This window comes from Oryctolagus cuniculus, chromosome 3 (genome assembly GCF_051225735.1).
Source record: "Oryctolagus cuniculus isolate XC-2025 breed Fujian yellow rabbit chromosome 3, ASM5122573v1, whole genome shotgun sequence".
NCBI classification, from domain to species: domain Eukaryota; kingdom Metazoa; phylum Chordata; class Mammalia; order Lagomorpha; family Leporidae; genus Oryctolagus; species Oryctolagus cuniculus.
In genome coordinates this window covers 36114350-36130126 of record NC_142869.1, presented here as the reverse complement: position 1 = coordinate 36130126, position 15777 = coordinate 36114350, and the positions used below count along the sequence as shown (strand labels likewise).

Sequence of the window (15777 nt, the reverse complement as noted above, 5' to 3'; positions counted from 1 at the left end):
AGGGAACTGGTATCTTCTCTGAGTGTAGGCTTCCTTTTTCTGTCCTGTGGCTAATCCTTAGCATCGTGTATTCTTGAGAGCTATTCATTCTAGTACTGGAATTCAGGAACCCCACTAGTGTCTGCCTCTCTCTCTTTCTATTTCTCTGCACGTGTATTTTCACTGATTTTTCTTAGGAGTGAGTAAGACCTCTCTCTGGACTTAAGCTTTTTTCTTCATTTCAGGCATTCCCCTTCCCTGCTGTTTGTTTTAGTCTTTTTTTTTTTTTTTTTAACCTCCACCCACCTCACCCTTTCTAGAAATGCCTGTTCCTCTCAGGTAAAATCTTGAGTCATTTGTTTTTTTCATTATTAGTGAACAAATTGGCTTTTGTGATCTGCCCGTGCTTGTTAACCACAGCACCTTCAGATGAAATGGACTAACATAGTTTTAAAATGACTCCAATCATATTCCCATTTCTTGGTAGAAACAAAATGTAGGTGTGTAGGGAGGCTCTAACTTATCATCTGAAGTTTGCTCACAGTAATATCCATAGTGTTATATGACCTAAGAAATTCACCCTCGGGGGTGGGCCTTGTGGTACAGCGGGTGAAGTCATTGCCTTCGGTTTGAGTCCTGACTCCTCCATTTACCATCCAGCCTTCTACTGATGCATCTTGGGAGACAGCAGATAAGTACGTAAGTGCTTGGATCCCTGCCACCCAGACTCTTGGTTTAGGTGTGGCCCAGCCATGGCTGTTGTAGGTATTTGAGAAGTTAACCAGCAGATGGATCATTTCTCTGTGCCTGCCACTTTATGTTTCAAATAAAATTAAAGTCATAAATAAAAAATTCACTCTAGTGTTCATAGTTATAAAGTGACCAAACCCTACAACTTATGCTACCTCCCTAATCTAAGACTGTTGAGTTTTCTACATAAAATGACTTGCTGGGCTTTGTAACTGTAACAGAAATGTATTTTAAAGAGGGTTTGGGAGTATGGGTGGGAGGGCATGGTGGGAAGAATCACCATGTTCCTAAAGTTGTAATTATGAAGTGTAATAAATTTGTAACTGTAAAGCTGTATAGTTCTGCAAAACAACAACAAAAACCATTTATAGGCTGCAAAAACTAAAAAGGAGGTCATCTTTTTTCTGTAAACCATACCTCTGTGCTACTGGAGAAAAAGCTGTTAAATGACAATTTTTGATCATTCTAAATAAAATGAGAATTTTGGCATTTGAAGCATAAGAATTCAAAAATTATATTTTGGAAAATAGGACATAAGTATGTGGAGAATATAACACAGAAATTCAAGTTGTTAGTCAAAAATGATTTTTCCCTCACTGGTTTGGCCTTTAAGGTTGAACAAAAACAAAGACTGTTTTAAGGAGAGAGGGAGAAAGTGGGGATATGGACTTCTGTGGGTCTCACCTAACATAAAGATGTATCTGTTTTGCTTGAGGAAAAGCAAAGAAGAAATAGGTTTCTCCCTAAGCAGGGCAATGGACTCAAGAGTTTTGATTCAGTTGACCACCAGTGCTGATATAATATGTTCCAGCCGTGTTGATGGAGGCACAGAGCTTCCAATTAGCAATTAAAGATAATTTAAAAGTAACTTTTGAGTCTGAGAATCGACTTTACAGTTAGTGTTTATATTCTCCTAGGACTCTGCATTAAAGAATCAGTTTCATATAGCATCAACAGTGCCTCTACTGCACTCACAAAGTTCTGTTTATTTTGTACTAGTTATGACTAAAGCAAAAAATCTCATATTAGTCTCTGCCCTTATTTAATTAGGCTGATGTTTTCTTATATATATGATTCAATTTCTGTAACTTATCTATTCTGTAGGCAGGTAAGTTATAGGATAATCGTTAAGAATTTAGACTCTGTCAGAGCAAGGACCCAGGATTTGCTGCTGGTTCAAATACACAAGGCAGCTTATTACACAATGGTTGATGAATGAAAATGTCCAGGGAAATGAATGTGTTAAGCATAATATAATTTCATCTCTAAGAAATTTTAAAATATTTTCTGGTGATTGATAATGCTTTGAAACACAGAATACTTATGTGCTATCAATGGGAATGCTATTTTAAGGATTTATGGCAATAACACATATTGAAGGAAAAGAATATCTGCACATCATCTCCATATCTAGCCTAATGTTAAAAGCTTATTTTTGTTTCTTATTTCGCAGCAAGTCTCATTAGCTCCTTGCTTTAATTTCTCTAAAATGAGGAGGTTGGATTTGGTTATTAGACTAAGAGATTCATTAAGTGTGTGGACTCTGGTGTCAGAACATCTAGGTTGAAATTATGACCTACCTCACATTGACTCTATAACCTTGTGCCAGTTATTTAAATTCCAGGTTGTAAAATAGGGATAAAAATAGGCAACTTTTGTTTGGATCATTTTACCTAACCTAATGATTTCCAGTTCCATCCATGTTGTTGCAGATGACAATATTTCATCCTTTTATCTTTGTTTTATGGTTGAGTACATTCCATTGTGTATATGTACCACACTTTATCCATTCATCAATTGATGAACAGTTAGGTTTTCATTTCTTGGCTACTGTGAATAGTGCTTCAGTAAACATGGGAGTGAAGATGTCTCGTCTCTTATGGTGATTTCATTTCCCTTAGATATGTATTCAGTGCTGGGATTGCTGAATCCTGTGAAAGTTCTTAATTTTTTGAGAACCCTCCATACTGTTTTCCACGATGGCTCTACTAATTTATATTCCCACCAACAGTGTGAGGAGTCCTTTTTTCTCTGAGTCCTCACCAGCACTTGATGTCTTTTGTCTTTTTCTATAAACAATGTTAACATACTATAGATTTCAGTAAAATAACTAGAAGGAAACATTTTGAATGCTTCACCATAAAAAAAGTTAAATGAGGAGTTAGTTACATTTACCTGGATTGGACATTACACAATGTATACATGTGCTGAAATATCCCATAATACCCCATAAATATGTACAATTTTTATGTCAGTTAAAAAGAAAAATTCAAACTTAAAAAAAATCTGACTTTAAAGATTGTTATGAGAGTCAGATGATACACTGTGTATAATTAGCTTAACCTAGCACTCTCTGCTCTCTATGAGTACTCACCACTTGTAAGTGGCTGCTGCTGCTGTTCCATGGGAACCCTGAAAACTACTGAGCTTCAGATAATTGGCCGGGATCATTCAGTCTGAGTCTTTGCTTTTGGATTGGGAAGCAAGTTTTCCAATATTCAGCACATAGAATCTTGCTCTACTTTCTCACTCCTCTCTTCGACCCATTCCAAGGATATTTGCCAGCCATGCTTAATTCTTCTAAACATTCATTCATTTAATATTATTGAGATTCTTCTATGTTCCAGGTTTTAGGATTATTTAGGCAACCATGATGGAAATTTTTTTAGGGAAGTCGTAGCTAAATGAGGAATGTAGATAACATTAATTATGATCTAAGATAATATGTATTATAAATCTCTTGGTCTAAACAACTTATTTTTGAGATTCTAGAGATAGGAGTCTTTCTCTGGGAGTCTCAGAAATTCCCCAAGAGATTAGTTGGCATTTAAAATGATTCTTAAAGAATGAATGAAGATTTCTTGTTAGATAAAGGCAAAATAGGCTAGTTTATGGAAACAGAAGAATGAAGTGAAAGTGATGACTTAAATTTTTAGTATGGTTTGAATGAATGGTCTACAAGATTGTGAAAGCATTTTTTGTCGTTTGCCAAAGAGTTAGTTTCTTCCTTCTTTTCTCTTTTTCTTTCTTTCCTCTTATAAGCACCAGGGGACTAATGGAGACTTTAAAGCTGGAGAGTGAAATGCTTTGTAGAAATGCAGAAACATGATTTTTGAGAGAAGCATGGAAGAGGGAGTGGGGGGAGAAAGACTGGTGTGAAGATTGTTCTATAGGTGAGGGATGACATGGGAATGGTATGTATTGACAGTATGCATGGGGGAAAAGGATCAACATCAAGAAATATCTAAAACCTGGAATCAACTGGACTCATAGGCCAACTGGGTGAGGAAAGTCAGAGAGAGGTAGAAAAGAAGATTCTGAAGGTTCTAGGATCAGACTAGTGACTCCCTAAAAGCTAGTGTTTGAGTTTGCTGAGTGAATATTAAGTCTAGTGTGCAAATGGCACACACTGATGTTTAAGGGTATATCCTCATAGAAATGCCAAAAAGGAAATTGGACACAAGGACTGGAGATAAAGAAGTGAGTTACTGAATCAGAAATGAGAGCTGCAGCCACAGGTGTAAATCAGTTTTGTTCATGTGCTCACACAACTTTGCACAGCCGATGAGTGAGCAGCACCGTGGACATTCAGGGATGTTGACAAAGTTCTCTCCCTCTGTGGGACAAAGTCGACTGTTTAATCTCATGTGATTGCCTTGTATGATAATTTCATATCAGCATCAAGGAAATAACTAATAAAGTAACTTATTTGCAAATTAATTACTCTGTGAATATTGTTACAGAGTTCTATAACACCTCTGGGATTTTTCTGTTTTCTAGAAGAAAACTGGTTTTAACTAGGAGAAAAATCAAACTTTCCTGAGAACAAAGGGCTGTTTTGTCTCTCCTATAGAGTTCCTCAGAGAGTAATAATGACATACATCTTGTGTATGTGTATGTATGTGTGTTCATGTGTACTCTTTTGTCTTTTTGGATTTCTCCTCACTTTTCTTCACATTTTTTGGCTTTCTTTCCTCCACAAGCTAGGAATTTATATTTGGTTCAGTTTATCTTGCCCACCCTCTATGTCCTTTTTGACTCCAACCTCTTTTTTAGACAATGGGTTCTTTTGAAGAGTAATTTAAGTATAGAGATCTTAAAAGTTATAGCTAGTATAAGTAGAATTATTTAAAAATGACATTGCCAGGGCCAGCGCTGTGGCTCACTTGGTTAATCCTCCGCCTGCGGCGCCAGCATCCCATATGGGCGCCCAGTTCTAGTCCTGGTTCCTCCTCTTCCAGTCCAGCTCTCTGCTGTGGCCCAGGAGTGCAGTGGAGGATGGCCCAAGTGCCTGGGTCCCTGTACCCACATGGGAGACCAGGAAGAAGCATCTGGCTCCTGGCTTCGGATCGGCGCAGTGCTGGCCGTGGCGGCCATTTGGGGAGTGAACCAACGCAAGGAAGACCTTTCTGTCTCTCTTTCTCACTGTCTGTAACTTTACCAGTCAAATAAATAAAAAAAGGACATTGCCTTTTATGAAGATTGAAAAAAAAGTGGTAGGAAGCACACATTTTAGAAAATTCCAGAATTTCTTAGTTGAGACGTCAAATATGGCACAGATATTGTGGCTGTGGGTTAAGTCACTGCGTGGGGTCACCCACATCACATATCACCAGGAGTCCCAACTACTCAAGCTTCTGATCCATCTTCCTGCTGATGCCACTGGGAAGCAGCAGATGATGGCCCAAGTTCTTGGAGTTCATGGCTCCTGGCTTTGGCATGGCCAGGCCCGGCTATTGGGCAGCATTTCTGGAGTATTCCAGCAGATCAAAGATCTCTCTCTGTGTCTCCCCTTTCTCTCTCTGTCATTCTGCCTTTCAAATAAATCAGTGTAACTAAAGCTTAGTATAGATATGGCAATTTTTAGAACTTTACCTCCATTCAACTTTATCTAGGTTCATGTGCTGTGCTAAGCTAGCGCTTATCACTGTTTGACTACAGTGAATGGGTTAATAAGCACTATCAACAACTGCCAACTCTGGAGATCTTATCTTTCTATCACTTGGTGATCTTTGTGGAGGTTTGTGGTTAGGAATCTCCTTAAAGAGAATAAAATCACATTGTTGATTCACCTCATACTCCCTAGATTATGTGGGTTCTTTCAGTGCTTTCTCTAAAGGACTTTCAGCCACAGTCCTAGGATGTGCCCTAAAAAGACCATCTTATATGGGAGAAATGAAATTGTCCAGATATTATAAGAATCAACATGGAAATAAATTGTTCTGAACCACAGTGCAATACTTAGGTGGAAGATATTTTTCTTCAGAGCTTTTCTTAACAGCTCCATCCACAAAAAGAATATGCAAATACTCTTATCCTTTAAACATTTTTAAAACCTAAAGAAATCACCCCATATAAATATTGTGGTTTTACTCATCATCAGGATTCAGCAGAATATATTCTTATTCATATTTTAACAGTGTATTAAATGCTAAATAATAAACAAGGTATTTATACCATATATCACTAAAATGTTATGGTTTATAAACCTCTGAGTGTACTAGAACAACCATTGGTCCAGGGGTCCCTGTAGCCAGATAGGAGGCAAATTTTGTTTACTTGGGGAGATCTGGAGAATCAATCAGTTTAAAACTCTCCTCCCCTATTTGGGCATAAAAAAAAGCCGAAAGAGTCATCAGCCATTTAAACAAGTGTTAATGAGCCTGGTGGATATTTTCTGGTAAAGAATCCTTTTTAAAGCTCCAGTGAGGGGCCAGTGCTGTGGCGCAGCTGGTTAAAGCCCTGGCCTGAAGCTCCAGCATCCCATATGGGTGCCTGTTCGAGACCCAGCTACTCCACTTCCAATCCACCTCTCTGCAGTGGCCTGGGAAAGCAGTAGAAGATGGCCCAAGTCCTTGGGCCCTTACATTCACATGGAAGACCCAGAAGAAGCTCCTGACTCCTGGCTTCGGATTGGCACAGCTCCAGCCGTTGCAGCCAGTTGGGGGGTGAACCAGCGGATAGAAGACCTCTCTCTCTCTCTTTGCCTCTCCTTTCTTTCTGTAACTCTGACTTTCAAATAAATAAATAAATCTTTTTTTAAAAAAAAAAAAAGCTCCAATGGGTGATTCTCATTAGAACTTGATATCACAGTTGGGATGGTGTCTTGTAGGCATGATTATACTCATATATCTTGATTAACTTGTTTCCAGAAGAAAAACAACATAGTTTACCTAAACCTAGGATCATATCCCAGCTACAAGCTATGTAATTTTGGACATTTTGCTGGCTCCAGTTTTAACTTTAAAAATGTAAATGCAAGAGGTAAAATGAAAAATCTAACGTTTATTTCTAAGAGCACTTTAGGTTCTTATATTCTATATTCCATGCTTTGTTTCCTTAGATTGACAATACCAAGATCTACATACTCATTTGTCAACCCATGAATCCATTCATTCATCCAACCATCTGTTAAATATTTATTGCAATTTGCTATACGGCAGGTGCTGTGTAGACACTTGGGATGGGTCTGTGAATGACCAACAAAGTCCCTGATTTTAAAGATTATATTATAGTGTTGTGACAAGTCAATAAATAAGTAAGCAAACAAATAAATCAGATGATTTTAAATACTGATAAATCAGTGACAAATATCTCATGTAGAAGAAACAATTATTACTTGAGTGTATACTTTGGATTGGGTGGCTGGTGGTCACTGAAAAAGTGTCATTACTCTTGAACATTGAGAAAGAAGCAGCCCTGGGAAGATGAGAGAGAATATTCCAGGCAAAGAACCATCAAGTTCAAAACCTTGAGAAGCATCTCTACATGTCTGAGGCATTGAAAGATGGCAGTGTGACTGACTGTGTGTAGTCAATAACTGCTGTAAAGTGATGTCAAGAGGGATTGGGTTGGGTCAAATAGGTTATGGGAAACCAGGGTGAGGAGTTATATTTTATTCTAAGGGAGATGGAAAGGCCATGGAGGTTTTCTAAGCAGGATCATGACACTATATGGTTATGATTCTTAGAAGATCATTCTGTCTTCTCTCTGGAGAATGGATTGCAAATGGACAAGGCAGAGAGCAAAACGTTATGAACTCTTGTGGTCCAAAAGATGATGGTGATTTGGACCAATTGTAGCCGAGGTGGAGGGGCAGTGAATAGATTCTGTTGGATGTAAAACAGAAGTATAGGAAATCAAGCCTTCTTCCCTCAGACAGGGAATTTAGCAGTGATCCTGTAACACTCAATCATAAATTACCACTGTCTGACTTCATGTGGTTGCCTGCTTCTGTTACACTTCCATTGCTTGTTGCTGGCAGCTCTTTGACTGTGGTTTGACCTATAAATCTTTTATGCAGCCAAAGCTTGTGTGACGTCAGGCAAGTAATTTAACCTGACTGAGCCTTCATTTGCCTGCAGAAAAAAAAAGAATTGGACTTGCTGTATGATTTCTAAGTCTACAAGGTGTGATGGTGTATGATTATGGGAAGTGACTGAATCATGTTACAGAAAACAAAGAGTGTGGCGAAGAGGATGTTTACAGATGCCCGAAATATGGACAGATAGTGTCTGTGAGAAATTAATGGAGTGAAGAGTGAGGAGCATGTTGAAGAATAGTGTGAGAGATGGTGCTTTGGAGGAGGATTTTACATTAAGAGCTGGTTTTTGAAGAAAATGTAAACATGAGAGAAACAAAGAGCAAGATGAGAGAGATTGGTTAGGGGGAACACTAATAATTTTAAATTATTGGTATGACAGAGGAATTGATGAAACAGATTTGATACCCAACAATTCAGAACAGATAACAGCTATAAAACTGGTGCTTTCATATCACTATTCCAAGCTGAATATTATTCTTGGAGATAAGAACACCCAGAGAAGATAGAAAAAAAGATTGTAGCTAGCAGCTTCTGCAGTTATAAAACACTAATGTATTCAGATTTTCTTTAAATCAGCTATTCATTAAATGGTAATAAGGGATAGTCTCCTTTGATACTATTTGTCAAATGTTACCAAAAGCTAAGGAGAATCTGTGATTTGGTATTTTTTTTTTAATTTTTTTTAATTTTTTAATTTTTTTATTTTTATTTTTTTTTGACAGGCAGAGTGGACAGTGAGAGAGAGAGACAGAGAGAAAGGTCTTCCTTTGCCGTTGGTTCACCCTCCAATGGCCGCCTTGGCTGGCGCACTGCGGCCGGCGCACCGCGCTGATCCGATGGCAGGAGCCAGGAGCCAGGTGCTTTTCCTGGTCTCCCATGGGGTGCAGGGCCCAAGCACCTGGGCCATCCTCCACTGCACTCCCTGGCCACAGCAGAGGGCTGGCCTGGAAGAGGGGCAACCGGGACAGAATCCGGCGCCCCGACCGGGACTAGAACCCGGTGTACTGGCGCCGCTAGGCGGAGGATTAGCCTAGTGAGCCGCGGCGCCGGCCTGTGATTTGGTATTTGAGCATACCTATTTTATAGATGCCAAAGTAAGTCTTTAAGTGCCTGGTTAAATACCATAGTTGAAAGCATTAAAATAGAAATTTTAGAGTTGTCAAATATTTTCCAGATGGAATGCACTCACAATGGGTATATGAAAATCTGAACTAGTCTTCCTATTACTGCATTTAATAATAAAAAGGTGAATCCGGCAGCTATTAAGGTTATAAATGAAAAAAATAGGGACCGGTGTTGTGGCATAGCAGGTTAAGCTGCTACCTGCAGTACCGGCATCCCATATCGGTTCGTGTCCTGACTGCCCCGCTCCCAATCCAGCTCCGTGCTAATGGCCTAGGAAAAGCAGCAGAAGATGGCCCAAGTGCTTGAACCCCTGCCACCCACATGGGAAACCTGGAGGAAGCTCCTGGCTTCTGTCTGGCTCAGGTTCTGGCCTTTGCAGCCACTGGGGGAATGAACCAGCAGATGGAAGATCTCTTTTTTCTTTCTCTGTTTCTCCTTTCTCTGTAACTCCGATTTAAAATAAATAACTAAAATATTTCAAAAATTGAACATATGAATAGTTAATTGTGTCTGATAAGAATAACGTGTTAGGATCCCCAGTTGATATCAATGGCATAACACCTTCGACATTGTCATTCAAGATAAACTGAGGCACAGCCCTCCTTGCCCTACCTAGATACTCTTGTGGGCAAGAAAAACAGTCTCATTCATTCTAATATCTCCTGAGTTTTTGGAATAGCCATTACTATACTGGAGCACTGGGAGGATTATGGGAACATGACCTCCCTGACAAGGAATAATCATCCAACAGCAAAGTATTGTCGTTGTTTGCAGTTTGTAGATTGACCTGAATATGTTTGGGTACTGCATTCATAGCAAGTAAATGCAGGCAAGAACTTTCATATGCTTTTGTTTCAGTCTTATATTTCACAGGTGAGGAGACTGAAGTCCAGAGGGGTACTGTAGTCACAGAACCTTTCCAGTGGTAGAGCCAGGATTTGCTTCTGCTTTCCTTTGGAAACACTGTGTTTCTTTTCTACCACACTGCACTGCCCAACCGTCATATTTCGTTTTGTGTTGGGTTAAAGATTGTAGAGTGAATGCAAAAGAGGAAAAAAGCTGCTGACAAAATAGTTTTGGGAAATGGAAGTCAACATACCTGTGCCTGTGCGTGTACATACTAGCCACAGATACCTCTGCCCCAATATCTCTTTGTGGTTTACTTGTTACCATTCTAAAGTCTCTGGGAAATTTGCTCTGAACATTTCTAAAGGAACTGAGAACCAGTCCACTGATTTTATCTGCTACAGCGGATAGTAGAAGATTTAAGCACCAAAACAACAGTAGTGCAACATAGTTCACTCTCAAATAAGTCCCCAATGCAAGCTAATGCAGACTGCACCTGTTCTCATGCTGTCAGCGCTCTTCCCTTTTGCCTTTTGTATTATTTTAAAAAAATGAAACAAGCATTATTTTCTTTCTGTATGCTTAAAAGCAGTTTCATTATAAAGTGAACCATCTCTACAGAAAAATGAATAAAACATAAATGTTCAATTTACTGAATATGATTAAAGTATACTACCTCACTCCTGCAATCACTGTGGGTCAAGAAATACAACATTGTCAGCACACTGAAACCTTTCCACCCCTGTGTTTGCCTTCCTGAATCAAACTTTCTCTTCAGATGAAATATTATATTGACTTTTGTGATATTCATTTGGTTATATGTTCTATTTGTAATATTTTAGTGATTTTTCAAGAAATCACAACAGACCCACTTTGCTTTACTGTCCTCTTAGACAATATGTTGTAGGTTGACACACAATGAAGACATATAATTTCACTGTATCATGGCTTTTATTGTTTATGTTGCAGCATCATTTGTCAGTCTAGTAGGTGCTTTTTTGAAAGTGAACTCTTTTTTTCCTCTGGCTGCTTTTAGGATTTTTACTAAATTGGCCTGGGTTTTTGTTTTTTTTTTAATCACACTTGTGATTTGTTGAGCTTGAGTCTGTGGATTATGGCTGGATCCTTGATACCTTATATACCTTATATACCCGACCTTCCAGTTCATCAGCTTTCTCTTTAGTGCTAATGTGTTATTAAACCTATACACTGAATTTTTAATTTGTTAGTGCATGATTTTTTTGCCAGTTTTAGTTGGTTCCTATTCAAATTAGTGAAGACTTAATTTTTTCTGTGCTTTGCAGATATTATTACAAGATTGTCTTTTGTTTCTTTTTTCTTTATTAAGATTTATTTTTTTGAAAGCCAGAGTTACAGAGAAAGACAGGCAAAGGCAGAGAGAGAGACAGAGAGAAAGAGAAAGAGAGAGAGAGAGAGTTACAGGGATATCTATCTATCTATCTATCTATCTTCCATCTGCTGATTCACTCAGATGGCCAAAATGGTCAGTGCTGGACCAGCCCAAAGCCAGGAGCCAGGAGCCTCCCCCAGGTCTCCCACATAGGTGCAGGGGCCCAAACACTTGGGCCATCCTCCACTACCTTCCCAGGGACATTAGCTAAGAGCTGTATTGGAAGTGGAGCAGTTGGGACACAAACCAGCGCCCGTGTAGGATGCTGGTGCTACAGACGGTGGCTTTACCTGCTATGCCATAGTGCCAACCCTATCTTTTATTTCTTTAAACATAATAAGCACAGCTTTTTATTTTGGGGATCTGATAATACATATGTGAAAATTGTTCCTTGATTCGTTTCTATAGGGTGTTTTTTTGTTGCTGACCTTTTTTCATTGTGTCTTAGTATTTTTTATGGTGTGCTTGTCATTGTAATATTGCTACATGGCATTATAACATAAATATTTATAGACATGATTTGAGACTTGGGATATAAATGTTTTCTCCTTGGAAGAGTTTACATTCAAAAGCCTAAGTGTGATAATAGTCTGAGATCACTTTAAGGTTCAAGGATTGAGATTTTTCTGGACAATTGGAGTGATTTGAAGGTAGGCTCTAATGTCCTTGATGGCTGATTTACTTCTGGGTTACTTGTTCTCTAGGAATTTAACTCTGAGATAGTCTTCTAGATTTCTCACTTTGCAAATAAGATAAGGCATAAAAAAAGATTGAATTCAGGGGAGCAACATATGCTCATAGAGCAAAAGCAGCTCCAAGCTGTGTCTCTGGGTTCTGGTTTTGTCTTCAAATTTCACCTGGAAATTCCTTCTCTTTGTATCCACTGTGTAATTCTCTTAGCTGTTTTGCTTGTTTGAATTATTTTGAATCATCTAGACTGTCATCGCTGAAAACTAGAACATTTATGCTCAGTTTTGCAAGCATGTTTCCAATTTAAAAATCTGTTTTCTAGTAATATGAGAACCATAAACTAAATTTAGCTATAAACTAAAGAGATTTTTAAAAAATAAGTAATTGTGGTGAATCTTAAATTAACACAACTAATTCAAGCAGAGTTGCAGCAAATGGATCCTCCTGCTTAATGCTCATCCTACTATAAATTGGAGCAGCTCCTTAAGAAAGCAATGTACTGATACATTTTGTTACAACAGTGTTTACACATTTTGGCCAGATGTCATAATATTTACACAAAAGTAAAATGCTGACAATAACCCTAATATTCAATGTTAGTGAATTAGTTTTAAATTATGATAGATTAGCATTGTGGTCTGTTACATAGTCTTCAAGGTTAATTATTATGCCTTTGTAAATAATTGCTTATGATATAATATTAAATGATAATAGCAGAATACCACATAATTTGTTAGTATATAAATGTGATCTAGAACATAAGGAGCAAAAATATACAAATAGTACTTCCATTTCAGAGGACCACTAGCTACTTGTGTTTCCTTAAAAATGTTTTGCATAGTTGATTAACCTCTAGCCTTCACAAGAATAAAGGCAAGGAACCAGTGTTGTGGCATAGTGGGTAAAGCTGTTTCCTGTCATGCCAGCATCCCATATGGGTGCTGGTTCCGAGTCCCAGCTGCTCTACTTCTGATCCAGCTCCCTGTTAATGCACCTGGGAAAGCAGAAGATAGCCCAAGTCCTTGGGCCCCTGAACCCACATGGGAGACCTGGATAACATTCCTGCCTCCTGGCTTTGGCCTGGGCCAGCCCTGGCCATTGCGGCCATCTGGGGAGTGAACCAACAGATGGATGGAAGAGCACGCTCTGTTTCTCCCCCCAACCCTGTAACTCTGCCTTTCAAATAAACAAATAAATCTCTCTCTCTCTCTCTGGAATAAACACAGATATTTTTAAACTTAGACAAGAAACCATCATACTAATATTTCCTCCCAGTTCCAGTATACAACTTTATCACAATAAGCAAAAAGGAAAAAAAAAAAAAAACAAACAGAAAAGCAAGAGCAATTTGATTTTTTAAGATATATTTTTATTTATTTTAAAGATGGCATTATACAGAGAGAGAGAAAGACAGAGATAGGGGGAGAGAGAGAGAGAGAGAGAGAGAGAGAAATTCCATATATTGGTTTCCTCCCCAGATAGCTGCAGGACCTTTGTCTGGGTCCCAAGCACTTGGGCCATCTGCTGCTGCTTTCTCAGGCACATTAGTAGGGTGCTGGATCAGAAGTGGAGCAGCTGGAGCTTGAACTGGCACCCACAGGGGATCCTGGTTTCGCAGGCAGCTGTTTAACCTGCTATACCACAATGCTGGCCCCAGAGCAATTTGCATTTCTAGGTTAATAGTTCAAAATCTGCAACCAAACCAAAGCAATTTCAGTTTTTTCCTTCTGTCATCCACATATACCTCAGAAAAGCAATATTGTATTCCTATAAGCTTAAAATATATCTCAACAGGTGAAAAAGTAAACATAAATCTAAGGCCTTACTTTTATCATGAGCCTTTGGTTCAAGTCTCAGTGGATGAGGTTCAGAAAAGACATATTTCTATCATTTAAAAATGATTTCCATTTTTTTGCTGCCTTACAATAGGGTATCATTGAAATACACATTTATATATGACCCTTCGTGTTGAGTTTTGTTTCCAAAATCTCTCCTTGTTTGGCTGAGTGCTACTCATGTTTAAATTTCAAGTTTAAAAGTAGTATCTTCAAAGTGAGATTTTCCTGATCTGATCAAAATTGCAACCATCCTCACTGTACCACCTTTATTAGAATTTTACCCCATTCCTAGCCCAAATTTATTAGCTTATTATTAGTCTATAATATGCAAAGGGCAAACACCATACTAGTTGGTGCATACGATGTAAATGTTACTTAATGTGTTACTAATTATATATTCATGTATGACAGGTTAGTGCTTAATGTGTTACAAATTATATATTCATGTATGACAGGCAAGCTTCTGGTTAGTTTTTTTTTTTTTTTTCTAGGACAGTTTTACTTTTTGCTGTGTTCTTTGTTTGGATGGAAATTCTTTCATTTGAGTACAGTGGAGGTGACTTAATGAAGAGAAGAGATTACTTCTATGTTTAAATATCATTATTAGGGCAATATATTTATAAAATGTCACCCTTGCTTTGTTTTCCTTCTTTTTATCCAGGAGAAATCAATGACTCTGCCAAGTATGAGATGTTTACATTTCACAATGGAGGTGTTCAAATTGTATGCAAATACCCCGAGATTGTCCAACAATTCAAAATGCAGCTACTGAAAGGGGAACAAGTCCTCTGTGACCTCAGGCAGACAAAGGAAAGTGGAAACACAGTGTCCATTAAGGCTCTGAAATTCTGTCAATATCAATTATTCAACAACAGCGTCTCTTTTTTTCTGTATAATTTGGACAGTTCTCATGCCAGCTATTACTTCTGCAAACTATCAACTTTTGATCCTCCTCCTTTTCAAGTAGAGATTCTTAGAGGAGAATATTTGCATATTTATGGTAAGACGTTGCTTTCATCTCTCTGGCTTAAGAGTACATTCACATTTTGACAACATTTCTCACTAATGAAAACAATTAAAACAAATATATATGTTTCATGCCAAAATTCATTTACATGTAGTTGATTGGAAACATTTTTGATGAAAATATAAAATTTATCATTAATAATGACAATTAGTGTTAATCAGTAATGTGCCATTTAATTACAAAGGCTACTAAGTTAGAAAAAGGTCTTATTACCTTTAAAGTACATATACCATTAGGAATTAGGAAAAAAATTAAGAAAAATACCCTAACTCAAGGCTTAATGCCTATTATCTCTATTCTCCTAAGGTTTAAGGTTTGGTTTTGTGCAGGGCTTTGGGGATTAAGTAAGATGATTGAAAGTCATAGTTTATACCATTCTTTTCCTGTTTATTCTTTTTGTGAAAATACAAGCAGAAAAGCCGTTTGTATTAAGCACATTTATAAACGTGTATGTGCATAGTCTTTTGATTTTAGTTTCTGAATCTTTTCTGTACTACTGAGATGCTGTTAGTTACAATTTCCTGGATTTTGTAATCTTAATGAAGAGAAGCTTGATTTGATTCAGTGGCTCCTTTCAATTTGGTAAAAGAACTAGTGATTCAGCTCTGACGGGGGGGATTCGATTCGCAGAGTTTGTATTAACATAGCTGTTTTCCAACACAGAATCACAGCTCTGTTGCCAGCTGAAGTTCTGGTTACCCATAGGATGCGCAGCTTTTGCAGTAGTCTACATTTTTGGATGTGTATTTATTTTCTGGCTTACAAAAAAGGTGAGCAGTTTCTATCT

The 15777-nt window shown here is 38.0% G+C and overlaps 1 protein-coding gene across 4 annotated transcripts in view; it reads left to right on the top strand.

Moving 5' to 3' along the window:
• The window catches only part of ICOS (inducible T cell costimulator), a 45798-nt gene that overhangs the window by 23812 nt on the left and 6209 nt on the right, over positions 1-15777 (top strand). For all 4 annotated transcript variants that reach the window (XM_089330010.1, XM_089330008.1, XM_089330009.1 and 1 more), the window contains 2 exons: positions 14625-14963; positions 15654-15760. In XM_089330010.1, coding sequence (XP_089186136.1) covers positions 14654-14963; positions 15654-15760 — 417 coding nt within the window. In that variant the 5' untranslated portion in view covers positions 14625-14653. The remainder of the gene's footprint in view (positions 1-14624; positions 14964-15653; positions 15761-15777) is intronic.